Genomic DNA, 26,661 nt, shown 5'->3' on the forward strand with positions numbered 1-26,661 from the left:
TATTAGTATATTTGGATAGAAAACACTCTGAAGTTTCTAAAACTGTTTGAATGATGTCTGTGAGTATAACAGAACTCATATGGCAGGCGAAAACCTGAGAAAAATCCAACCAGGAAGTGGGAAATCTGAGGTTTGTAGTTTTTCAACTCTTGGCCTATCAAATACAGTGTCTATGGGGTCATTTTGCACTTCCTAAGGCTTCCACTAGATGTCAACAGTCTTTAGAACCTTGTTTGATGCTTCTACTGTGAAGGAGGGGGGAATGAGAGGGGATTGAGTAAGGTCTCTCCCAGAGAGCCACGAGCTGTACATAGCCCATCTGTAAATAGCCCATCCAACTACCTCATCCACATACTGTATTTATTTATTTATCTTGCTCCTTTGCACCCCAGTATCTCTACTTGCACATTCATATTCTGCACATCTACCATTCCAGTGTTTAATTGCTATATTGTAATTACTTCGCCACCATGGCCTATTTATTGCCTTACCTCCCTTATCCTACCTCATTTGCGCACACTGTATATAGACTTTTTCTACTGTATTATTGATTGTATGTGTGTTTATTCCATGTGTAACTCTGTGTTGTTGTATGTGTCGAACTGCTTTGCTTTATCTTGGCCAGGTCGCAGTTGTAAATGAGAACTTGTTCTCAACTAGCCTACCTGGTTAAATAAAGGTGAAATAAAAAAATATAAAAATACACACATCAGTCACTGTTCTATTACCAACGGCAGTTAGGATAGGTAATACCCGACACACAAACAGGTACTATGTTGAAGTTTGAACAGGTCAGATAAAATCTACCCAATTATGATCTCCCCATCAAATGACTGCATCTCCAGTCCATCTGTAGAAATAGGCCAAGTGGAAGTAGAGTTCATCAGTCACACATGGAATGAAAATGGTGTTTCTATTACACACTGATTACATTATCAATGGTGATTATAATTAGCCTGGCGGAACCAACCTGATCGCTGCGTTCACCTTTCTATTTCACGACAGATATCATCAAATGTGAATTGAAATGGTGCATCTACGAAGCAGACAATATGCCACAAAGGATGTCGGTTGACATCATTTACAGTGCATTCGGAAAGTATTCAGACCCTTTTACTTTTCCCACGTTCTGTTATGTTACGGCCTTATTCGAAAATGGTATTATTAAATATATTTCCTCATCAATCTAAACACAATACCCCTTAATGACAAAGCGAAAACAGGTTTATAGAAATGTTTGCAAATGTGTATATATATAAAAAAAGACATACCTTATTTACATAAGTATTCAGACTCTTTGCTATGAGATTCGAAATTGAGCTCAGGTGCATCCTGTTTCCATTGATCATCCTCGAGATGTTTCTACAACTTGATTGGAGTCCACCTTTGTTAAATGCAATTGATTGGACATGATTTGGAAAGGCACACACCTGTCTATATAAGGTCCCACAGTTGACAGTGCATGTCAGAGCAAATATAAATCCATGAGGTCGAAGGAATTGTCCGTAGAGCTCAGAGACAGGATTGTGTCGAGGCACATATCTGGGGAAGGGTACCAAAAAATGTCTGCAGCATTGAAGGTCCCCAAGAACACAGTAGCCTCCATCATTCTTAAATGGAAGAAGTTTGGAACCACCAATAATCTTCCTAGAGCTGGCCGCCTGGCCAAACTGAGCAATCGGGGAGAGAAGGGCCTTGGTCAGGGAGGTGACCAAGAACCTGATGGTCACTCTGAAGGAGCTCCAGAGTTCCTCTGTGGAGATGGGAGAATCTTCCAGAAGGACAACCATCTCGGCAGCACTCAACCAATCAGACGTTTATGGTAGAGTGGCCAGATGGAAGCCACTCCTCAGTAAAAGGCACATTGACATCCTGCTTGGAATTTGCCAAAAGGCACCTAAAGACTCTCGGACCATGAGAAACAAGATTCTCTGGTCTGATGAAACCAAGATTGAACTCTTTGGCCTGAATGCCAAGTGTCACGTCTGAAGGAAACCTGGCAACATCCCTACGGTGAAGCATGGTGCTGGTAGCATCATGCTGTGAATATGTCTTTCAGCAGCAGGGACTGGGAGACTAGTCAGGATCGAGGGAAAGATGAACGGAGCAAAATACAGAGATATCCTTTATGAAAACCAGACTGGGGCGAAGGTTCACCTTCCAACAGGACAGCACACTAAGCACACTGCCAAGAAAACACAGGAGTGGCTTTCGGACAAGTCTCTGAATGTCCTTGAGTGGCCCAGCCAGAGACCGGACTTGAACCCAATCATACATCTCTGGAGAGACCTGAGAATAGCTGTGCAGCAACGCTTCCCATTCAACCTGACAGAGCTTGAGAGGATCTGCAGAGAAGAATGGGAGAAACTCCCCAAATACAGGTGTGCCAGACTCAAGTCTGTAATCGCTACCAAAGGTGCTTCAACAAAGTACTGAGTTAAGGGTCTGAATAGTTATGTAAATGTAATATTTCAGCTTAATTTTTTTTATAAATTTGCAAAAAATGTATAAAAACGGTTTTTGCTTTGTCATTATGGGGTTTTGTTTGTAGATTGATCAGGAAAAATAACATTTTAATCCATTTTAGAAAAAGGCTGTCGCGTAACAAAATGTAGAAAAAGTCAAGGGGACGTTCCGAATCCACTGTATGTTTCACAATTGGGTTATCAAAGTAATGAAGTGGGTTACCTTCTGTATTTGTACAAATGATGAGCCTATGAAAGCTGTTGCCACTGACAGGCGGAGGTTGCTGGCTGGATACTTGCCAACATGTGGCTGACTGTTCCATTCATAGGAATGCTCAGAGTGAGGGCATGTCTGCATGATGCTGATAAGGGACCCCCTGCCGGTCTTTTCTATGCTGCATATTCAGCTTTAAATCTCTCAAACAACTGCAGCAGGCAATCTTATGAGGTGGCGTTGACTGGGAGGGCCTGCGACAAGGTGATATAACAGACAGCCGAGCCTTTCGCTAATGCACTTCACAACCAAAAAGACTCCACTAGTTGTATTTGCTTGGCTGGGGAATTAGCCTACTAGTTTATCAAAACGTTTTATATTTCACACACCACACATTACCTGTCGTTGTTGACGGAGCCATCTGTGTCATCATGGCAGTAATTCGGGTCACTATCAGAGGCCTCGTGACGGCATGTCCTTTTCATAGGAGCCGAGGGAGACTGGCAACAACGGAGGAGGGTTCACAAGGGGTGCTTGGGTCGCATGCCACACTTTTATTCTGAGCTTGGCTGACAAGTTGTGAAAATAGCGAGTGAACAGTGAAATGCTGTTTGGAGGTTGCTAAACCATCGCAATCACATTGCCGGACATGTTATGACACCCGCCTTTGCTTCTTCTGGTAGGTCCATTCATGACAAGGGGATCAGTCTGGCACCCAACTGTGCACTTTGTTTAACAGAAAGACAGGGTCAACGATTGTCATCATCCCTCAATTACAAACATCCCTCGAGAAGTAACAATCTCGTTTGGGAAGCTAATTTTACGCTTTACATACGGAGGCTGACAGCTCCTTATTGGGTGAGATTCAGGACGGTGATGCCGTTACACTATGCAACCAACTGTGACATGTTTTGCCATGGCCCTGGGTCGGTTTGAGTTTGTTGCTGCTAGTTAGTACACCGTTATAGTCAGACATGAGTCAGCTATTACCACCATAGCTGCATCCAATATTTATTTGTGCCCTAGACATGGATTGCACCTCGGAGGATAATGTGACTGCTTCGTCTAAATTACTCTAAGCCAAGTCCGAGTTGTATTGAGGTAGGCTGACGTTAGCCAGCTAGCTAGCTAGTTAGGTAGCTAGCTAGCGAACATCAGCTATGCTAGCTATATAATGATAATGATGATCAAAATATACAGAACCAGATACAGAACCAGCAGTATACTCACCACAACTGGGGACCAACAAACTCCAACCACCTATGTCGCAAGGTAGGGTCCTTTGGCAGGGCATGCAAATCATAGCTGGTCAATCTGTATAGCTAGGGCTTTTCAGTCTCGAATGGCTGTGACCTTTGAAAGTGTTGGGGGCTATGAAACAACGTATCCATTCAATGAAGGTATGTGAAGTGGACGGAGGGGTGATTTGCACGTGGAGCTTGGCAAAAGGGGGCATGATTTACTCGTTGTGACATACTTCCAAACTCCCATTTTTAGACAAGCCTGACTTTATGACCAAAATGATCCTATTTACACATTGTAGTAAATTTTGACAATACAATAGATGTTTCTGACTCGTGTCGATGCTACATAGGCCGTTTTTAAAAGGGAGAAGTTGTTATTTAGGGGCATTCGCTCTTTGATGTTTTAACCCTATCCAAAGCCTTAACCCTTAACTTCGAAATGTGACGTTTGGAGAAACAGAACGATGCTGGGCAGGAGTCAACCCGGGATGTCAAAAACCCAGTGAAATTTGACGTTAAGAGAAACGTGGGTAAAAACATCAGAATCTGAAGTCAAATTGGTAAAACAGTGAGCTCTTGTTGCTAATAACACAAAGTCTGCCTTCAACATCCTGAAGAACAACGCCTGCATCCGCTAAACGCTACATTGTGTGTGTGTTGTGTGAGTGAGTGTGCGAGTGTGTTGGTATTAGTCAATGTGCCTCTGTTTGTGTACAACTGAAGGTGGGTGTTTGTCTGCAAATAGTGTTGTTCTGCCAGAGACTGTGTGTGAATTTGAGGTCTGCCTCGGTGTGTGTGTCCATGTGTGTGTGTGTAAGCCCCTACTCCTCTGCTCCCAGAATCCAGTCGCCAAGACGACTCCGTACTGTCTGTCTCTGTCTCTCCCTCTCTTCCCCCTCAATCACACACACACACACACACACACACACACACACACACACACACACACACACACACACACACACGCGTTTGTATCTCAATATCTGTATTTCACAAACAGGAAATTATTCAGCAATGTGTTTAACTACTAAATACTAGTATGGCTATAAATTACATTGTCAAACAGAACTATCTCTATCGTGTGTGTGTGTGAGTATAGCTAGGGCTTTTCAGTCTCAAACAGCTGTGACCTTTGAACTCGTTGGGTGTGATGAAACAACGTAGCCCCATTCAATGAAGGGATGTGAAGTGGGCGGAGGGGCGATTTGCATGTGGAGCGTGGCAAAGGAGGGAATGATTTGTTGACATGATTGTAATCCAAACCCAACCTTCATTTATTCGTTGTGATGCACGGAGGTTCCAAACTCCGTTTTAGACGAGACCGACTTCATGACCAAAACGTTCCTATTTACACTTTGTAGTACATTTTGACACTAGAATAAATGCGTCTGACTCATTTCGACGCCACATATTCCATTTTCAAAGGGATTAGTTGGTTTTTAGGGGCAGTCGCTCTTTAATGTTTTAACCCTATCCAAAGCCTTAACCCTTCTAAATTTGACGTTTGGAGTAACAGAACGATGCTGTGCAGGAGGGGTCAGAGGTCTGGACTCGGGTCACATGACTTGGACTAGGGTCACATGACTTGGACTAGAGTCACAAATATGATGACTTGCAACTCGACTTTGACTTTAACACCAATGACTCGTGACTTGACTTGGACTTGAGCCTTATGACTCGACCTGACTTGACACCCTCCCCAAGCCCAAATATTAAAAATGATGCTATTAAAAAAAGTGTGCAGCGCATCAACTCTTCATTTAACGGATTACAGTTTGAATCGGACAGCAGCCAATCAAATTGTGCCAGCTGAGAAAAAGTTGCGCGTGGCAGTGCAGAGGAACGCCGGCGGGTGAATTCAGATGGAGCCCTTGGAAAGATGATACCCCAAATTATTACTTTCGGATATAAAGACGACGCTGTATCACCAAAAACGAATTGCTACTTGCAAAACATGTGGGAAGAAAATTACAGACGGAGGCGCAACAATTTCCAACTTTGTTCGACATTTGAAGCTGCACAAAGAACGGTAAGTCGTGGCTAATATAGCCGACAGCTATATACTTTATTACTTTACTAGTGTAGCATGTAGGCTAACGTAACGTTAAAACAATGAGCCTCCACACAGTCAGTCAGTGCGGAACGTGATCATTGCACCCAAGATTGAGCTACAACTGGCTAGGCAGTTTGTAGCCTAAATCCTGCCTGATGTTACTGCTGTTACTAAAACCATTGACATACTGTAACCACACAGAAAGTGTGTGTGTGTGTGTGTGTGTGTGTGTGTTAAGGTTGGGCGATTGTGTACAAGCCTACATCACCCGATTGCGCCCCCGATCCTCGATAGTCGATCACTATTGGGGGGGTCTTTCTCATGGCTACCCATGTATTTCCATGGAAATATAAGTGTTTATTTGGAAAGTAATAAATATATAGATATTTTTAAAAGCATTCATGATTTGCCTAAATGTAATATACTAACTATTACTCTTGTTAAAAATATGAAATGGTATTACATTTGGTGAAAAGCACATTATGACTTGTTAAGGACTCGAAACTCAAAGTTTAGGACTTGAGACTTGACGGTCTTGACTTGAGACTTGACTCGGACTTGCCTGTCTTGACTTGGGACTTGACTTGGGACTTGAGTGCTAAGACTTACTTGTGACTTGTAAACAACCCAGGACGTCAACAACACTTTGAAATTTGACCCTCAGAGAAATGTCTAAATTTGACATGGATAAACATCGGAATCTGAAGTCAAACTGGTAAAACTATGAGATCTTGTTGTTGACAACACAAAGTCTGCCTTCAACATCTAGAAGAGCAACGCCTGCCAGTGGCAACGCCTGTGTGTTGGTATTAGTCAATGTGCCTCTGTTTGTGTACAACTGAAGGTGGGTGTTTGTCTGCAAATAGTGCCGTTCTGCCAGAGACTGTGTGTGAGATTGAGGTCTGCCTTAGCGTGTGTATGTCTCTGTGTGTGTGTAAGCCCCTACTCCTCTGCTCCCAGAATCCAGTCGCCAAGACTGTCTGACTCCGTACTGTCTGTCTCTGTCACTCCCTTTCTGCCCCCTCACACGCACACACGCACACACACCTGTTTGTATAACAGGACATTATTCAGCAACGTAATTAAGTACTAAATACTACTATGGATATAAATACATCTCTATCATGTGTGTGAGTGAGTATGCGTGTTTACGACTGCTATTGTTAGTGCTTGTTGAGACTAAACTCTCTCTTCATGAATAGTTTAATACTGAAGAGCTGATTATAAACTGTTTATAAATATTAGGCCCTAATCTAGTGTTAACAACACTAAGTACTCTCTACTACTACTGCATGACAATGATTATGAATACTACTACTACTACTACTACTGCATGACAATGATTATGAATACTACTACTACTACTACTACTGTATGACAATGATTATGAATACGACTACTACTACTGTATGACAATGATTATGAATATGACTACTACTACTACTACTACTGTATGACAATGATTATGAATATGACTACTACTACTACTACTACTACATGACAATGATTATGAATATGACTACTACTACTACTACTAATACTACTGTATGAAAATGATTGAGAATATGACTACTACTACTACTACTACTGTATGACAATGATTATGAATATGACTGCTACTACTACTACTACTAGTGTATGACAATGATTATGAATATGACTACTACTACTGCTACTACTGTATGACAATGAATATGAATATGACTACTACTACTACTACTGTATGACAATGATTATGAATATGACTACTACTACTACTACTGTATGACAATGATTATGAATATGACTCCTACTACTACTACTACTGTATGACAAAGATTATGAATATGACTACTACTACTGCTACTACTGCTACTACTACTAGGCTACACTCCAGTGTTGTAGTACTTCGAGACCGGTCTCGAGTTTGGTCTCAAGACCACCTATTGAGTGTCTCGGTGTCAGATACAGTTGTACTTGGTCTTGACAGTGAGGACTCGTAATTTCTTCCCGAGACCAGCTGTGACCAGCAGAGTAAAAAAAACTCAGAATTATCAGCTTCCATTCAGTCAATGCATAAACACGCTTCACCATGACGTACAATAAGGCATTGTTGGCAGAATAGATTAATATAATTCACCAATACACTTCTTGGTAGTCCAAAAAATATTGCTATCAGGTTGTAAATCACATCTGACCTGGTACATTGTTTGATGCCTCCATTCGGGATGCACTGTTTCCGTTTCAATGACTCAATATTTTTGACAAAAACAGACAAATGTAAATAAGGCTGGGAATGTCAATACAATCAAACTAGCAAGAGCAACGATCACAAGTCAGTCATAACGTGGCTAATAGGCTAGCGCATCTATTTTTGTGGCTTGTTAAAAACATGGAGCCTAACGTTAGCTAGATAGCTAGCTAGCTGCTAGGAGGATGTCATGTCATGCCATTGGAGTAGTGGGTGACTTTCCCCCCCCTCATATCGTTTTTCAGTGGCTATACACAGCTAGAGATAGCGAGAAAGAACTTGAACGACTGTTATCCAGTTAGCATATCTAACTGTTCTGAATTCTGAACAACTGATGAATTTACAAACGAGCAACACCCGCTGAATATGACCGGTGTCAGTAAACACAGACGAAAAAAATTATAGTTAGTCACGAACGCTCTAGCTAACATGTAAACAACCCAAGCCAGCTCTGCTACGGCGAGTACAATGGTCCGAATGCGGTGTTGTCTTATTTGTTGTTGTTGTGCATAACTGAGGAAGAGAGAGCATATATTTTCGCGGTTGTTTGATCAATAGGACTGTAAAGTTCCCAAATGTAAGACGACTCCCGTGGTGTTTACATATTTGCAGAAATACATTCAGGAGTATTTTGTGGCTTTTGGTGAATGTGTTCTAATGACCTAAAGTCGTTCACAGTGAATGATGGCAGGCCCTATTGGCAAATGGCTTGTTTGTGTAAGGGCCTACTGTAGGTCGGATTGACTATAGCGCACCTGTCTGTGTAGACTCCGGTCCTGGACAAGATAGATGTGTTTATTATTTTAAAAAATATATATATATATTTTACCTTTATTTAACGAGGCAAGTCAGTTAAGAACAAATTCTTATTTACAATGACGGCCTAGGATCAGTGGGTTAACTGCCTTGTTCAAGGGCAGAACAACAGATTTTTACCTTGTCAGCTCGGGGATTCGAGTATAGGCAATTCCCAAACATTTGAAGAATTTATGAAAATGTGAAAATGACCATATCTAAGTGGTCGCTTCCTGGGGGTGTATATGAACAGATTTTTCAAAGATTTCATGTTTCTAAAATGCAACAATTTTTTCACACACCCAAGTTATTTTCAAAGAGATGGCTAACAACAGCAAGCGTGCTGCAATAAAAAAAACAGAGTTCCACTCACCAGATGATCATTTGAAAATCATTCTTGAAAATTGAGAAGCTAACAAATTAGCAGCAACATCCTCTTCTGATAACACCTGCTGAAGCCGCTGCAAACTAGCCCGGCAACAAAAGCTAGCTTGCTAGACCGTCGGAAAACTACAGCTCGCTATTGCGCAGTGACCTGTTGGCCTTCAAGAAGGCAGAAGATCCCATACGGTTTTGTAAAAATGGTCCCACCCATTAAGTGAAAATGTGATTGGTTGATTCCACTGTCACTCCAAAATTCTACCCTAATACAGTTGAATGACAGACGCCTTTATCTAGCATCTGATGGCCTAGCCAATGGCTGATGTAGCTAGCGAAAGCTAGATTTATCTCCCCAGAGACCAACAAAGAAAAATCCCGATTGGAACTTTTTTCTTCTTCAGCTTCCTTTCCTTTCCTTTCCAACAGAAACGGAAGAGATTAAATCAGAACGTCATTGAAAATAATGATATTATTATTGTTAATATTTTATAAATCCTTAGCCCTTCTCTGAAGGCGTAGAAGGCTGATTGTTCACCACTGTGTTTGGGTTAGTAATCATTTGTAGAGTGGCTCTATTTATTTTCCCTCAGCATGCATTTATTTGAATTTTTTTTATGTCTAAAGAATCCATATGTTGTTCTGTTTCGGGGACATTTTGAACTCTTATGATGGTGGTGATTGGACTCGCATTTTTCTGGTCTCGGGTCTTGACACGGTCTCGGACCCCTTGTCCCCCTCCCGGTCTCGGTCTTGACTCGGTCTCGCCACCTCTCCGGTATTGGTCTTGACTCGGACTCAATTTGCTCAGGTCTTGGTCTTGAATCGGTCTCTCTTTAGGTGGTCTCAAACACAAGACTGCTACACTCTAAAAAATGATTGGTTAAAAACAACCCGATTTGGGTTGTTTGGTAACCAAGCGCTGGGTAAATATTGGACAGAACAGACACCGGGTTATTTTGACCCAACCAGTTGGGTTGTTTGGATTACCCTAACATGGGTTAATTTAACCATCAGTTGGATTTTTATTCACTTTCATGCTGGTTTGACCCAGCAGCTGGGTCTTTTTTAATGTAATCCATAGGTTATTTCAGAAGGCGTGGCTTTCAGATAGTTCTTTTTGGAGACCCTTGAGTGTAAATGTCATTCCTGTTCATCATGTTAAGTTGATGAACATGAAACATTTTACTTTAATATTTTTGCACATTACACAGTTTAATATAACATCTATAACATTATTATTTACATGCATCTATTGTAACAAAGTGGTCATTTTTATTATGTACTAGATCATATGGGCCAATTTTTTTCTCAGACATAAATAAACAATTCCAGGTGAAAGCCAAAGGCCATAGTTTTCTACATTATTCAAAATATTGCCACCTTGCTAGAATGATGAATACAGCCATAGCAAAAACAGTGCAAAAGTGCTGTCAGCCTCGGAGGTAGGACAAACAGAGAGAGAGATGGAGAGAGTGTGGGAGAGGAGAAGAGAGGAGGGGGTGAATAGGAGGAGGAAGAGGAGGAGGAGGAGGGAGGTTGTGACTAGCTCAGGTCAAGGAGATTTGATAACTTCGTACATACGGTGTGTGTGTGTATATATATCTCTCTGGAGCAACAAGGTCTCATAATATCCCTTCGAAATGTGATGTTTTATGGATGAACGTCCACACTTAAACACACCCTCTGTCTGGTGTGTCGTCAACCACCACCGAACTCAACACAGTTCACCTGTGTTACCACACACACACACACACACACACACACACACACACACACACACACACACACACACACACACACACACACACACACACACACACACACACACACACACACACACACACAGCTATACATTCCTGTGGTGTGTAAATAACAGGCTCACATAGAAAAACACTTACAACAGTATGAGCACATAGCAGGCCTTAATACGCATTTTGTCCCTGTGTGTGGGTGAGTGTGTGTGTGTTTCTCCCTGCTCACAGCTGCACAGCCCTAAACCAGGAGTCAGAGAAAGAAGAACAGTCAACAGGGAGAGAGGGAGGAAGAGAGGGAGTGAAAGAGAGAGGGAGAGAGAGAGAAAGAGAGCGAGCGAGACAGAATGCAGAAAGAGAGAGTGAGTGAAGGAAGCAAGAGGAAGAGTGAAAGAGAGAAAACGGAAGAGACAGTCAGTGCAAGGAACTCCCCTTTAAATGCACCTCAGCTCGTGTAGGTGGACAGAGAGAGAGAGAAAGAGAGAGAGAAAGAGAGTGAGGTGTAGAGAGAAAGAGAGAGAGCTGTAGAGAGACAGAGAGAGGGGGAAGAGAGAGAGAACGAGAGCGAGAGGGGAGAATGAGAAGTAAAGAGAAGGAGAGGGGGAGAGAGAGAAGGGAGAGAGAGCAGCCAGGTCACACAAGATCCAATGCAGTATTTGACGTTCATCCAGGGCCCCAGGACGTCGGGAGATGCCTTCAATACCGGCCACTAGGGGCATTGGTGTGCGCTATTACCATCAAGTAGGCTCTCGGTTTTCTAAGGCGTTGTGGATGGGGATGGTGGATGGGCATAATTAATGCCTAAACTGTTTTAACCCTATCCCAATCCTTAACCCTTAAGTTAACTAATCGTAATTAATGCCTAAACTTAACCATAAAAACTCACACTGAAGTCAGAATGTGTCAGATAGTGAGATTTTGTTGGCGAGAGACAAGAGAAAGAGAGGGAGAGAGGCCTTTCCATAGAAGTGCGTGCGTGTGTGTGTGGGAGGGAAGGTTAGGGAGGGGAACCCCACTTGAGTCAACAAATACGAAAAAGCTGCTATTGCCAGGAAAACCCTGCCTTGAGTTCACACGACAGAACTGGGCTTTAGAAAACTGCACTCGGTGTGTGCGCGTGTGCTTGTGTGTGTGTGTGTGTGTGTGTGCGCGTGTGTGCACGTGCGCGCGCGCTACACGTAAGTGTGGATGATTGAGTGCTTAATATGTTTTCTGTCATGTGGGAGTGCTCATTACCTGAACAATGCCTTGTGGTGTATCTTTTTTAGAATGTGCGTGTTATGTGTATATTGTGTGTACGGGGGATGTTTAAATTGTGTTTTAGTGTGTATTTGTGAGAGCTGCTTAAGACAAATGTGAATGCTGTGTGTGCATACGTGTTTACATTTGTATGTGTGTGTGTGTGTGTGTGTGTGTGTGTGTGTGTGTGTGTGTGTGTGTGTGTGGTGCGTGCACGTGCGTGCGTGCATACACGTGTACATTAGTGTGTGTTTCTGTGGTGTCTTTTTAGATTGGGTTTCAAATTGCCGCGGCAGCATTCTCTCCTGCAGCAGCAAGCAGAATCTTTGAGGCAGAGAGAGCGCGGTGTGTTTGAAGCTCCTATCCCCCCTCCTCTCTCTCTCTCTCTCTCTCTCTCTGTCTCTCTCTGTCTCTGTCTCTCTCTCTCTCTGTCTCTCTCTCTCTCTCTCTCTCTCTCTCTGTCTCTCTCTCTGTCTCTCTCTCTCTCTCCCTCTCTCTCTCTCCTCCCCCTTCTCTGCCCAGTAGCACTCTTTCAGCATGCACTCCAATAAAGGATAATGAATTTTTAGAAAAGAGGGGATAAGAGAGAAGGAGGGAGAGGGGGGGGTGAGTGGGAGGGGGAAGGGTTGGCCTCTCGGAAGGAGTGAGTAAGCGCTAAAGGGGCCCCTCAGTTAATAAGCCCCTAACACACACACCTCCTAAAAAACACCTCCCTCCAAAACCGTCCTCCTATACACTGTAAAACCAAGTGTGTAGGCTCTGAACACATAACTAAACACTTTTCTGAAACACGTTTTAAGGGATTTTGAATTTCAATGAAAACATGTCACAGTGTTTAGATTGCTTATTCGCTGTAACACTTTTTAAACACTTCTCTCCTATTTTACAACCAGGAAGTATATTAGGGTAGATGTAGCAAATAGGGAATCGTGTCTTTACAGTAAGTAAGTAGGGAACTTGGAAAGGGGCCCTCCTAACCACTGCATGTACATTAAATACATGAAATAGATATTTATGACTGTGGTGACTTTTAATTAGTTTATAGTGTATAGTGCACTACTTTTCACCAGCCCTTGGTCAAAAGCAGTGCACTATATAGTGAATAGGGTGCCATTTGGTTTAAGGTACCGCCACACAAAGGAAGAGATTCCTCCACTCCCTGTTCCCTTCTGTCTTCTACATAATTAATCTAACACAGCTCCCCCATCCCTCCACACACACACACTGACTTCTCTCCTCCTTCCCCCTTTGAAAAACAGCAGGGGGCCCCCCCACCTCTACGTAGCTACCCCTCTTCTGTCCGCCTACACTCCCCACCACAACTACTCCCCACCTCTCCTGTGCTCTCCGTTGCACTCTCCCTCTCCGCTGCTCTCTCTCCCCTTATCCTGTCCTCTATAACCTTGCCCCCTTTTGCTGAACTCCAAACGCTGCAGACAGCGACACTTCATGATGGAATACCACATCACACGAACAAGGCTACAGTTCTCGTAGCCTTTTCTCAGTAAATTCTCTCCAGGCCTAAAAAGTCAGTCCAAAGCAGCAGAAACAGTCGAGCACAACAGCTCCACACTAACATCCAATTTCCTCCCGATCACACATACACTACAGGTCGAAAGTTTTAGAACACCTACTCATTCAATGATTTTTCTTTATTTTTACTATTTTCTACATTGTAGAATAATAGTGAAGACATCAAAACGATGAAATAACACATATGGAATCATGTAGTAACCCAAAAAGTTTTAAACAAATCAAAACATATTTTATATTTGAGGTTCTTCAAATAGCCACCCTTTGCCTTGATGACAGCTTTGCACACACTTGGCATTCTCTCAACCTGGAATGCTTTTCCAACAGTCTTGAAGGAGTTCCCACATATGCTGAGCACTTGTTCGCTGCTTTTCCTTCACTCTGCGGTTCGACTCATCCCAAACCATCTCAATTTGTTTGAGGTTGGGTGATTGTGGAGGCCAGGTCATCTGATGCAGCACTCCATCACTCCCCTTCTTGGTCAAATAGCCCTTACACAGCCTAGAGGTGTGTTGTCCTGTTGAAAAACAAATGATAGTCCCACTAAGCGCAAACCAGATGGGATGGCGTATCTCTGCAGAATGCTGTGGTAGCCATGCTGGTTAAGTGTGCCTTGAATTATAAATAAATCTCAGACAGTGTCACCAGCAAGGCACCCCCACACCATAACACCTCCTCCATGCTTTACGGTGGGAAATACACATGCAGAGATCATCCGTTCACCCACACCGCGTCTCACAAAGATACGGCGGTTGGAACCAAAAATCTCAAATTTGGACTCATTAGACCAAAGGACAAATTTCCACCGGTCTAATGTTCATTGCTCGTGTTTCTTGGCCCAAACAAGTCTCTTCTTCTCATTGGTGTGCTTTGGTAGTGGTTTCTTTGCAGCAATTCGACCATGTAGGCCTGATTCACACAGTCTCCTCTGAACAATTGATGTTGAGATGTGTCTGTTACTTGAACTCTGAAGCATTTATATGGCCTGCAATTTCTAAGGCTGGTAACTCTAATGAACTTATCCGCAGCAGAGGTAACTCTGGGTCTTCCATTCCTATGGCAGTCCTCATGAGAGCCAGTTTCATCATAGCTCTTGATGGTTTTTGCGATTGCACTTGAAGAAACTTTCAAAGTTCTTGAAATGTTCCGGATTGACTGACCTTCATGTCTTAAAGTAATGATGGACTGTCGTTTCTCTTTGCTTATTTGAGCTGTTCTTGCCATAATATGGACTTGGTCTTTTACCAAATAGGGCCATCTTCTGTATACCCCCCCCCCCCCCCCCCACCCTGTCACAACACAACTGATCATCCCTCCACACACAACGGAACCGCATTAGGAAGGAAAGAAATTCCACATATTAATTTTTAAGAAGGCACACCTATTAATTGAAATGTATTCCAGGTGACTACCTCATGAAGCTGGTTGAGAGAATGCCAAGAGTGTGCAAAGCTGTCGTCAAGGCAAAGGGTGGCTATTTGAAGAATCTCAAATATTAAATATTTAACCCTTTTTTGGTTACTACATGATTCCATATGTGTTATTTCATAGTTTTGATGTCTGCACTATTATTCTACAATGTAGAAAATAGTAAGAATTAAGAAAAACCCTTGAACAAGTAGGTGTTCTAAAACTTTCAACGGGTAGTGTAGTCAATCACCACAAAAAAAGACTGGAGTGGGACTCCAGTCCTAAAGGAAAACATTTGCGACAGGCCTTGAGAAAAACTTCAATATAAAAGTACAACAATACACAGCATTAAGTTCCCTGAACAAAAAGACAACTAAAGCAGTAACCCAACACAGACATGACCTCAGAGTGTACTGGAACCAAAATGAATACTCTGCCACTGCTAAAAGTGTAAATAAAGAGGCAGTACTGACAACTTTTGCACCCCAATAAATACTACAACCAGGAAATATAACCATCCAATCACCGATTTACATACTGCAACCAGGAAGTAAAATCGACCAATCATGACTCACCTCTCTACAGTGTTGTGGCCCCATGATTCCTGCTGCGGCCTGCTGCATTGCTGCTCTCTGCTGCATCCTCTGTTGCAATAGATGGGCATGGTTCGCTGCTACTGACGAGGGTGTTCCGGCTGCACCACCATGCTGCATTCCACGGTAACCAGCCATGGGGTTGGGGGGTCCACCCTGTCCAGGGCCCATAGGGGGTCCACCCCCTCCTCCCATCTTATGCTGGGGGTCCAGGTCAAAATGGCGGAGGGGCTTCGTGTTGGTGAAGGAATATGAGGGTTCCTGGTGCGGGACTCCACCAGCACATGGTTTGGACATGGACGGGTGTTGGCCCAGTTGGGCGTTCGTCTGTAGCTGTTGCGTATTTGAATGTTGCTGTTGTTGTTGTTGATGTTGTTGTTGTTGTTGTTGTTGCATGAGTAGCTTGAGGCTGCTGGGTTGACCCGCCGTCATGGCTTTGTAGAGCTGACTCGACATGTTGTTGTTGGGTCCTGACCCGTTCTGGGTGCTGTATGGATGTGGTTGTTGGGTTTGGGGTAGGGGTAGGGGTAGGGGTAGAGGTTGGTTCTGGGGTTGAGGTTGATGCTGGGACTGGAGCGCCGGGCTTTGGTGAGGCTTGTCGGTTCGGTAGGGGGGCGATGGCCTTGTGGAGCCTGATGTCGGTGCACCTCCACTGGGCATGTAGTTGGCTTGTGACCCCTGGATGTTGGATGAAGTGCTGGATGTGCTGGTGTTTCCTAAAGGTAGAAGGGTACTCTGTGGGCTAAAGGGGGGTTGGGCGAGAGCCGGACTGCCTAGCTTATCTGGGCGGTAGGGTGGTGAAGGCCCTGCGGACGGAGCTGGAGCCAGGATGGAGATCGACATTGAACCCTGGGGGCTTTGAATGCTTCCAGCCGGGCTGAATGGTTGTTGGTGGAGCGGGGAGGAGTTGGGGAGTTTCTGCCCACCCCAGGGTGAGCCTTGCTGGGATAGAGGAGGCATAGAGGCCTGGGTCTGGGGTTGATTCTGGGTCTGGTTCTGGGGGATAGGGGTGTTGGAGGAAAGGTGTTTGTTGGAGTTGGACGCCATTTGCTGGAGCTGTTGAGCTCGCGATACCTCGTGCCAAGTAGACCCGGGTCGAGAGGAGAGGGCGGCGGATAACATCGGAGAACGTGCTTGGTTCTGGGATGAAGAGGAATGATGTGGTGAAGCCGAGAGAGGCGAGGGAACAGGTTTGGAGGGGTGGGGGATGGAGTAGGGTGCTCCGGCCAGACTTGGGCCTACTTGGGGAGACCCTGCTTGTGGAAAGCCTGGGGAGTGGGTGAGGTGGCTCTCCAGGTGAGATGTTGGTCTCTGGGGGGAGCGTTTGGGTGAATGTGGGTGGATGTACCCCGGCCCTGATCCTTGATTCTGCTCGTCTTTATTCCCCAGTATCTTGTCCAGATCCAACTCCTGCAGAGAAGGATCTGGGTTCTTGGTCAACTCATCCAGAATATCCTGGAGCTCCTGCTCAACCGATGGGGCCGACGAGGAGCTTCCATTGGGGTGAAATTGTCCTCCTCCACCAACACTTCCAGGCCCCCCAGACCCAGGACTCGCCTTAGGGGGCATGGAGTAGGGTGACCCTAGCCCGTTGTTCCCATTCCCCAGCCTGTTACCTTCAAGTGACCCCTGACTTCCAGGACCTCCATGACCTCCTGGACTGGGTCCTCCAGAGTAAGAGCTCTGCTGGAAGCTGGTACCCATGGCGAGGGTCACATCCTCCAGGCAGAGACGCTTGGTGGGCCCCCCGTGCCCCTGGGTCATGGAGGAACCGTCGGAGGTACCGTTCAGACCCAGACCAGGGCCGTTACCGGGCCCTTGGCCCTGCCGTAAGCCCCCCTGGTGGGCCCCCTCAGTCGCAGTCAGCCTCCTCTTCAGTGATCCAGACAGCTGGAGGAACGCGAAAGAGAGAAGAGATAGTGAGTACAAAAAAAATGAACTGTTAGAACAGAGCACCCGGCACAGTCAGACACTCGATGATAAAAACACATTCTACAAACTCATGTAGTCATAGAGGGTCAATAGAAGCACAAAGGCATGAAAACAAGGCATTTTTCATGAAAGACATTAAAACGTTCTATTGTCGACATTTTAGCTTTCTATTGTCGGGCGAAGCTCGATAGATAATAAGGTCTCAATAGATAGTCTCAATAGATAATAAGGTCTCAATAGATAATAAGGTCTCAATAGATAGTCTCAATAGATAATAAGGTCTCAATAGATAGTCTCAATAAATAATAAGGTCTCAATAGATAATAAGGTCTCAATAGATAGACTCAATAAATAATAAGGTCTCAATAGATAATAAGGTCTCAATAGATAATAAGGTCTCAATAGATAATAAGGTCTCAATAGATAATAAGGTCTCAATAGATAGTCTCAATAGATAATAAGGTCTTAATAGATAGTATCAATAGATAATAAGGTCTCAATAGATAATACGGTCTCAATAGATAATAAGGCCTCAATAGATATTCTCAATAGATAATAAGGTTTCAATAGATAATAAGGTCTCAATAGATAGTCTCAATAGATAATAAGGTCTCAATAGATAGTCTCAATAGATAATAGGGCCTCAATAGATAGTCTCAATAGATAATAAGGTCTCAATAGATAATAAGGTCTCAATAGATAATAAGACTCAATAGATAATAAGGTTTCAATAGATAATAAGGTCTCAATAGATAATAAGGCCTCAATAGATAGTCTCAATAGATAATAAGGTCTCAATCGATAGTCTCAATAGATAATAAGGCCTCAATAGATAGTCTCAATAGATAATAAGGTCTCAATAGATAATAAGGTCTCAATAGATAATAAGGTCTCAATAGATAGTCTCAATAGATAATAAGGTCTCAATAGATAGTCTCAATAGATAATAAGGTCTCAATAGATAGACTCAATATATAATAAGGTCACAAAAGATAGTCTCAATAGATAATAAGGTCTCAATAGATAGTCTCAATAGATAATAAGGTCTCAATAGACAATAAGGTCTCAATAGATAATCTCAATAGATAATAAGGTCTCAATAGATAGTCTCAATAGATAATAAGGTCTCAATAGATAAAAAGGTCTCAATAGATAGTCTCAATAGATAATACGGTCTCAATAGATAGTCTCAATAGATAATAAGGTGTCAATAGATAATAAGGCCTCAATAGATAGTCTCAATAGATAATAAGGTCTCAATAGATAAAAAGGTCTCAATAGATAGTCTCAATAGATAATACGGTCTCAATAGATAGTCTCAATAGATAATAAGGTCTCAATAGATAATAAGGTCTCAATAGATAATAAGGTCTCAATAGATAGTCTCAATAGATAATAAGGTCTTAATAGATAGTATCAATAGATAATAAGGTCTCAATAGATAATACGGTCTCAATAGATAATAAGGCCTCAATAGATATTCTCAATAGATAATAAGGTCTCAATAGATAGTCTCAATAGATAATAAGGTCTCAATAGATAGTCTCAATAGATAATACGGTCTCAATAGATAATAAGGCCTCAATAGATATTCTCAATAGATAATAAGGTTTCAATAGATAATAAGGTCTCAATAGATAGTCTCTATAGATAATACGGGCTCAATAGATAGTCTCAATAGACAATACGGTCTCAATAGATAATAAGGCCTCAATAGATAGTCTCAATAGATAATAAGGTCTCAATAGATAGACTCAATAGATAATAAGGTCACAAAAGATAGTCTCAATAGATAATAAGGTCTCAATAGATAGTCTCAATAGATAATAAGGTCTCAATAGACAACAAGGTCTCAATAGATAATCTAAATAGATAATAAGGTCTCAATAGATAGTCTCAATAGATAATACGGTCTCAATAGATAAAAAGGTCTCAATAGATAGTCTCAATAGATAATAAGGTGTCAATAGATAATAAGGCCTCAATAGAAAGTCTCAATAGATAATAAGGTCTCAATAGATAAAAAGGTCTCAATAGATAGTCTCAATAGATAATACGGTCTCAATAGATAGTCTCAATAGATAATACGGCCTAAATAGATAGTCTCAATAGATAATAAGGTTTCAATAGATAGACTCAATAGATAATAAGGTCACAAAAGATAGTCTCAATAGATAATAAGGCCTCAATAGATATTCTCAATAGATAATAAGGTTTCAATAGATAATAAGGTCTCAATAGATAGTCTCAATAGATAATAAGGTCTCAATAGATAGTCTCAATAGATAATAAGGCCTCAATAGATAGTCTCAATAGATAATAAGGTTTCAATAGATAGACTCAATAGATAATAAGGTCACAAAAGATAGTCTCAATAGATAATAAGGCCTCAATAGATATTCTCAATAGATAATAAGGTTTCAATAGATAATAAGGTCTCAATAGATAGTCTCAATAGATAATAAGGTCTCAATAGATAGTCTCAATAGATAATACGGCCTAAATAGATAGTCTCAATAGATAATAAGGTTTCAATAGATAGACTCAATAGATAATAAGGTCACAAAAGATAGTCTCAATAGATAATAAGGCCTCAATAGATATTCTCAATAGATAATAAGGTTTCAATAGATAATAAGGTCTCAATAGATAGTCTCAATAGATAATAAGGTCTCAATAGATAGTCTCAATAGATAATAAGGCCTCAATAGATAGTCTCAATAGATAATAAGGTCTCAATCGATAGTCTCAATAGATAATAAGGCCTCAATAGATAGTCTCAATAGATAATAAGGTCTCAATAGATAATAAGGTCTCAATAGATAATACGGTCTCAATAGATAATAAGGCCTCAATAGATATTCTCAATAGATAATAAGGTTTCAATAGATAATAAGGTCTCAATAGATAGTCTCAATAGATAATAAGGTCTCAATAGATAGTCTCAATAGATAATACGGTCTCAATAGATAGTCTCAATAGATAATAGGGTCTCAATAGACAATACGGTTTCAATAGATAATAAGGTCTCAATAGATAATAAGGTTTCAATAGATAATAAGGTCTCAATAGATAGTCTCAATAGATAATAAGGTCTCAATAGATAGTCTCAATAGATAATAAGGTCTCAGTAGATAATAAGGTCTCAATAGATAATAAGGTCTCAATAGATAGTCTCAATAGATAATACGGTCTCAATAGATAGTCTCAATAGATAATAAGGTCTCAATCGATATTCTCAATAGATAATAAGGCCTCAATAGATAGTCTCAATAGATAATAAGGTCTCAATAGATAATAAGGTCTCAATAGATAATAAGGTCTCAATAGATAGTCTCAATAGATAATACGGTCTTAATAGATAGTATCAATAGATAATAAGGTCTCAATAGATAGTCTCAATAGATAATACGGTCTTAATAGATAGTATCAATAGATAATAAGGTCTCAGTAGATAGTCTCAATAGATAATAAGGTCTCAATAGATAGACTCAATAGATAATAAGGTCACAAAAGATAGTCTCAATAGATAATAAGGTCTCAATAGATAGTCTCAATAGATAATAAGGTCTCAATAGACAACAAGGTCTCAATAGATAATCTAAATAGATAATAAGGTCTCAATAGATAATACGGTCTCAATAGATAAAAAGGTCTCAATAGATAGTCTCAATAGATAATAAGGTGTCAATAGATAATAAGGCCTCAATAGAAAGTCTCAATAGATAATAAGGTCTCAATAGATAAAAAGGTCTCAATAGATAGTCTCAATAGATAATACGGTCTCAATAGATAGTCTCAATAGATAATACGGCCTAAATAGATAGTCTCAATAGATAATAAGGTTTCAATAGATAGACTCAATAGATAATAAGGTCACAAAAGATAGTCTCAATAGATAATAAGGCCTCAATAGATATTCTCAATAGATAATAAGGTTTCAATAGATAATAAGGTCTCAATAGATAGTCTCAATAGATAATAAGGTCTCAATAGATAGTCTCAATAGATAATACGGTCTCAATAGATAGTCTCAATAGATAATAAGGTCTCAATAGACAATACGGTTTCAATAGATAATAAGGTCACAAAAGATAGTCTCAATAGATAATAAGGTCTCAATAGATAGTCTCAATAGATAATAAGGTCTCAATAGATAATAAGGTCTCAATAGATAATACGGTCTCAATAGATAATCTCAATAGATAATAAGGTCTCAATAGATAGTCTCAATAGATAATAAGGTCTCAATAGATAGTCTCAATAGATAACAAGGCCTCAATAGATAGTCTCAATAGATAATAAGGTCTCAATAGATAATAAGGTCTCAATAGATAATAAGGTCTCAATAGATAGTCTCAATAGATAATAAGGTCTTAATAGATAGTCTCAATAGATAATAAGGCCTCAATAGATAGTCTCAATAGATAATAAGGCCTCAATAGATATTCTCAATAGATAATAAGGTTTCAATAGATAATAAGGTCTCAATAGATAGTCTCAATAGATAATAAGGTCTCAATAGATAGTCTCAATAGATAATAAGGCCTCAATAGATAGTCTCAATAGATAATAAGGTCTCAATCGATAGTCTCAAAGATAATAAGGTCTCAATAGACAATAAGGTCTCAATAGATAATCTCAATAGATAATAAGGTCTCAATAGATAGTCTCAATAGATAATAAGGTCTCAATAGATAAAAAGGTCTCAATAGATAGTCTCAATAGATAATAAGGTGTCAATAGATAATAAGGCCTCAATAGATAGTCTCAATAGATAATAAGGTCTCAATAGATAAAAAGGTCTCAATAGATAGTCTCAATAGATAATACGGTCTCAATAGATAGTCTCAATAGATAATAAGGTCTCAATAGATAATAAGGTCTCAATAGATAATAAGGTCTCAATAGATAGTCTCAATAGATAATAAGGTCTTAATAGATAGTATCAATAGATAATAAGGTCTCAATAGATAATACGGTCTCAATAGATAATAAGGCCTCAATAGATATTCTCAATAGATAATAAGGTTTCAATAGATAATAAGGTCTCAATAGATAGTCTCAATAGATAATAAGGTCTCAATAGATAGTCTCAATAGATAATAAGGTCTGTCATAGTCTTCCCACTCTCTTATTGGCAGGTCTATAGGGATCTCAGGGCTCTGGTATATAGCTAACCACACCAGCCACCACTGGGCTGTGATATTAGTATTCTGTTCTGTTCTGTTCTTTGCTTTCTACCCTGCAGCTGCACGCACACTGGTGCCAGAAGTGGGATCCCGTAGGCCACACACACACACACACACACACACACAAACACATTAACGTATGCACACACACACACACACACACACACTAACGCACGCACACGTGCATACACACACACACACACACACACACACACACACACACACACACAAACGTAGGCTGCATGATCATTGGTGCCAGAAGTCGGAACGTGGGATAACTGCCTTAGAAGCCTGTTTCTATTACTGCGGTGGACTGAGGGGTCAATGTCCTCATGCACCCCTCTGTACCCCCTCAGCCTCACCCGAGACCCCTGGCGAGACCCCTGGCGCACCCTTGAAAGGATTAAGAAACCCCCTAACCCTCATCCAAAAAAATGCCCTCAAACCCCCAAACCTCAAAGTCTAAAGCCTCTCATTGAGATTCTATGGAAAGGGGTTCGCTAACAACGCAAAGAGAGATGCAGAGTTAGAGAAGGCTGTCACCTCATACAATAGTTAGCTGGTACTATTTTAGTCGTGGTGGTTTGAACGTTGAAATAAGATGCTTTCTTCTCATGATTTGGGTTCTAGAATCTAGTGTGAAAGGGACCCATGTGGCTCCAAGGGTTCTGAAGAATTCTGGAGCCTTTTAGAATGTCGCATTCCTCTGATGTTTGCAGTGATCATCAACATTCCTAAAGAATACTTCAGCCAAAAGACTGATAAAGGTTGAATCACTGGATGAGGCCAAGGAAGAGTGAGAGAGAGAGCGAGAGAGAGAGAGAGCGAGAGAGAGAGAGCGAGAGAGAGAGAGAGAGAGAGCGAGAGCGAGAGGGAGAGAGAGAAAGAGAGAGAGACAGAGCGGGAGATAGAGCCAGACAGGGTGAGAGAAGGAGAGAAAAAAGAGACACAGTGATGGATACAGACAGGGGAGGGAGAGAGCGAGGGAGGGAGGGAGACAGAAGAGATCAGTGCAGAGGAGACCTTGGCAGTGTGTTAAGGCTCACTATTCCCATTATAGTGCACTACTTTTGACCAGAGCCGTATGGACCCTTGTTAAAAGTAGTGCACTAAATAGGGAATAGGGTGTCATTTGGGACATAAACAAGCATTCCCGGCGTTCCGAGGCTCTTAACCCGGCCTGGCAGAAAAAGGGAAGAGAGGAAGGAGGAGAGAGAGAGAGAGAGTGAGACAATGGGAGAGAGAGCGAGAGAGAAACTATTCAATTGGAACGCCGGAACGCAGAGTGGATGGGAGGAATAACTCACTTAGACATTCCGGAGAGGGAGGAATGCATGCACAGCCTCGTACTCCTCTCTTTCTATCCCCTCTTCTCTCCATTCCTCCTCTCTCTTTCTATCCCCTCTTCTCTCCATTCCTCCTCTCTCTTTCTATCCCTTCTCCTCTCCATTCCTCCTCTCTCTTTCTATCCCCTCTCCTCTCTTTCTATCCCCTCTTCTCTCCATTCCTCCCCTCTCTTTCTATCCCCTCTTCTCTCCATTCCTCCTCTCTCTTTCTATCCCATGTCCTCTCTTTCTATCCCCTCTTCTCTCCATTCCTCCCCTCTCTTCCATCCCCCTCTCTCCATTCCTCCTCTCTCTTTCTATCCCCTCTTCTCTCCATTCCTCCTCTCTCTTTCTATCCCCTCTTCTCTCATTCCTCTCACTCTTTCATCCTCTTCTATCATCCCCATCTTCTCTCCTCTCGCTCTCTCTCATCCATTCTCTCTCTTCTACCCCTCTTGCATTCATCCTCTCTCTTTCTATCCCCTCTTCTCTCCATTCCTCCTCTCTCTTTCTATCCCTTCTCCTCTCCATTCCTCCTCTCTCTTTCTATCCCCTCTTCTCTCCATTCCTCCTCTCTCTTTCTATCCCCTCTTCTCTCCATTCCTCCTCTCTTCTTTCATCCTTCTCCTCTCCTTCCTCCGCTCTTCTTTCTATGCCCCTCTTCTCTCCATTCCTCCTCTCTCTTTCTATCCCTTCTCCTCTCCATTCCTCCTCTCTCTTTCTACCCCCTCTTCTCTCCATTCCTCCTCTCTCTTTCTATCCCTTCTCCTCTCCATTCCTCCTCTCTCTTTCTATCCCCTCTTCTCTCCATTCCTCCTCTCTCTTTCTATCCCCTCTTCTCTACATTCCTCCTCTCTCTTTCTATCCTCTCTCCTCTCCATTCCTCCTCTCTCTTTCTATCCCCTCTTCTCTCCATTCATCCTCTCTCTTTCTATCCCTTCTCCTCTCCATTCCTCCTCTCTCTTTCTACCCCCTCTTCTCTCCATTCCTCCTCTCTCTTTCTATCCCTTCTCCTCTCTCTTTCTATCCCCTCTCCTCTCCATTCCTCCTCTCTTTCTACCCCCTCTTCTCTCCATGCCCCCTCTCTCTTTCTATCCCTTCTCCTCTCCATTCCTCCTCTCTCTATCCCCTATTCCTCTTTCTATCCCTCTCCTCTCACATTTCTCTCTTCCCTCTCTCTTTCTATCCCCCTCCTTCCTCGCTCTTTCTATCCCCTCTCTCTCCTCCTCTCCCTCTATCCTCTCTCGTCATTCCCTCTCTATCCCCTCTCCTCCATTCCTCTTCTCATCTTTTACTGGTGGTCTTATACCAAGCCTAGGTATGGTCTCACCCCGATATGTTGATCCCCTCTTCTCTCTCCCCCCCTCTCTTCCCCTAAGCATTCTCTCTCTACCCCTCTCTCCCTCTCTCTCTCTCTTCTCTCCATTCCGTCTCTCCTTTTCACTGGGTCTTTGGAACGGGACCTGAGAGTGTTCCCCCCAGTCCAACACCCTCTCAATCACCATGTTAAGGTCTATTAGATATTTACATGGCATGTATCACCCATTATACTGCTCTCTGGTTCACAACCACAAAGACCCCTATAGAACTAGGGTCAGGGACCATCAGAGGCAAATAAAACATAGCACAACATGTGTGAACAGTCGTATACTGTACATATAGTATAATCACACGTAGTATATTGTCCATACAGTATTGTCATATGTATACAACATGTAACAAAACTGTATGAATAATACACTGTGTGTAACAACTGTATGTATTAACTAACTATTCAGTTAACCCATCTTATCCAAGTAAATGTATAGTACAAATGACTCGCCCCTCTCTCCTGCTGTCGTGCTCTCTTCCCCTTCTCCCTCTCTGTTGCCTCTCCCTCTCTCTCTCTTTCTGCCTCTCTCCGTTTCCTCCCTTTCTCCTGCTGAAACAATAGGGTTGTCCTGACACACACACCTTCTCACTGTACCACCAGTCAGCCTGTCTGTGGTCTCCCTCTTTCACACACACACACACACACACACACACACACACACCACACACACACACACACCACACACACACACCACACACACACACACACACAACACACACACTAATGTATGTCAATTTCACCATGGGTAAACACATCAATAGAACTAAATTGACTGATACCCTCTCTCTATCTATCTCTCTCTCTCTCGCTCTCTTTCTGTATCTCTCACTTCCTCCCTAGAGGGAGAGATGATGGAGGAGAGGAGAGATGGAGGAAGGAGGGGAGTTTTCTCATTTTGTAGCAATCGGGTTTGTACCATTATGACTGACATC

At 42.0% G+C, this 26,661-nt stretch overlaps 1 protein-coding gene across 1 annotated transcript in view; it reads right to left on the reverse strand.

Annotated features, from left to right (window-relative positions):
- LOC120049044 (trithorax group protein osa-like) overlaps window positions 1-26,661 on the reverse strand; it is a 106,634-nt gene that overhangs the window by 38,270 nt on the left and 41,703 nt on the right. Inside the window, exon 2 of the mRNA XM_038995303.1 lies at window positions 15,891-17,798. Within this exon, the coding sequence (XP_038851231.1) occupies window positions 15,891-17,798 (1,908 nt within the window). The remainder of the gene's footprint in view (window positions 1-15,890; window positions 17,799-26,661) is intronic.

This window comes from Salvelinus namaycush, chromosome 6 (genome assembly GCF_016432855.1).
Source record: "Salvelinus namaycush isolate Seneca chromosome 6, SaNama_1.0, whole genome shotgun sequence".
Classification (NCBI taxonomy): Eukaryota; Metazoa; Chordata; class Actinopteri; order Salmoniformes; family Salmonidae; genus Salvelinus; species Salvelinus namaycush.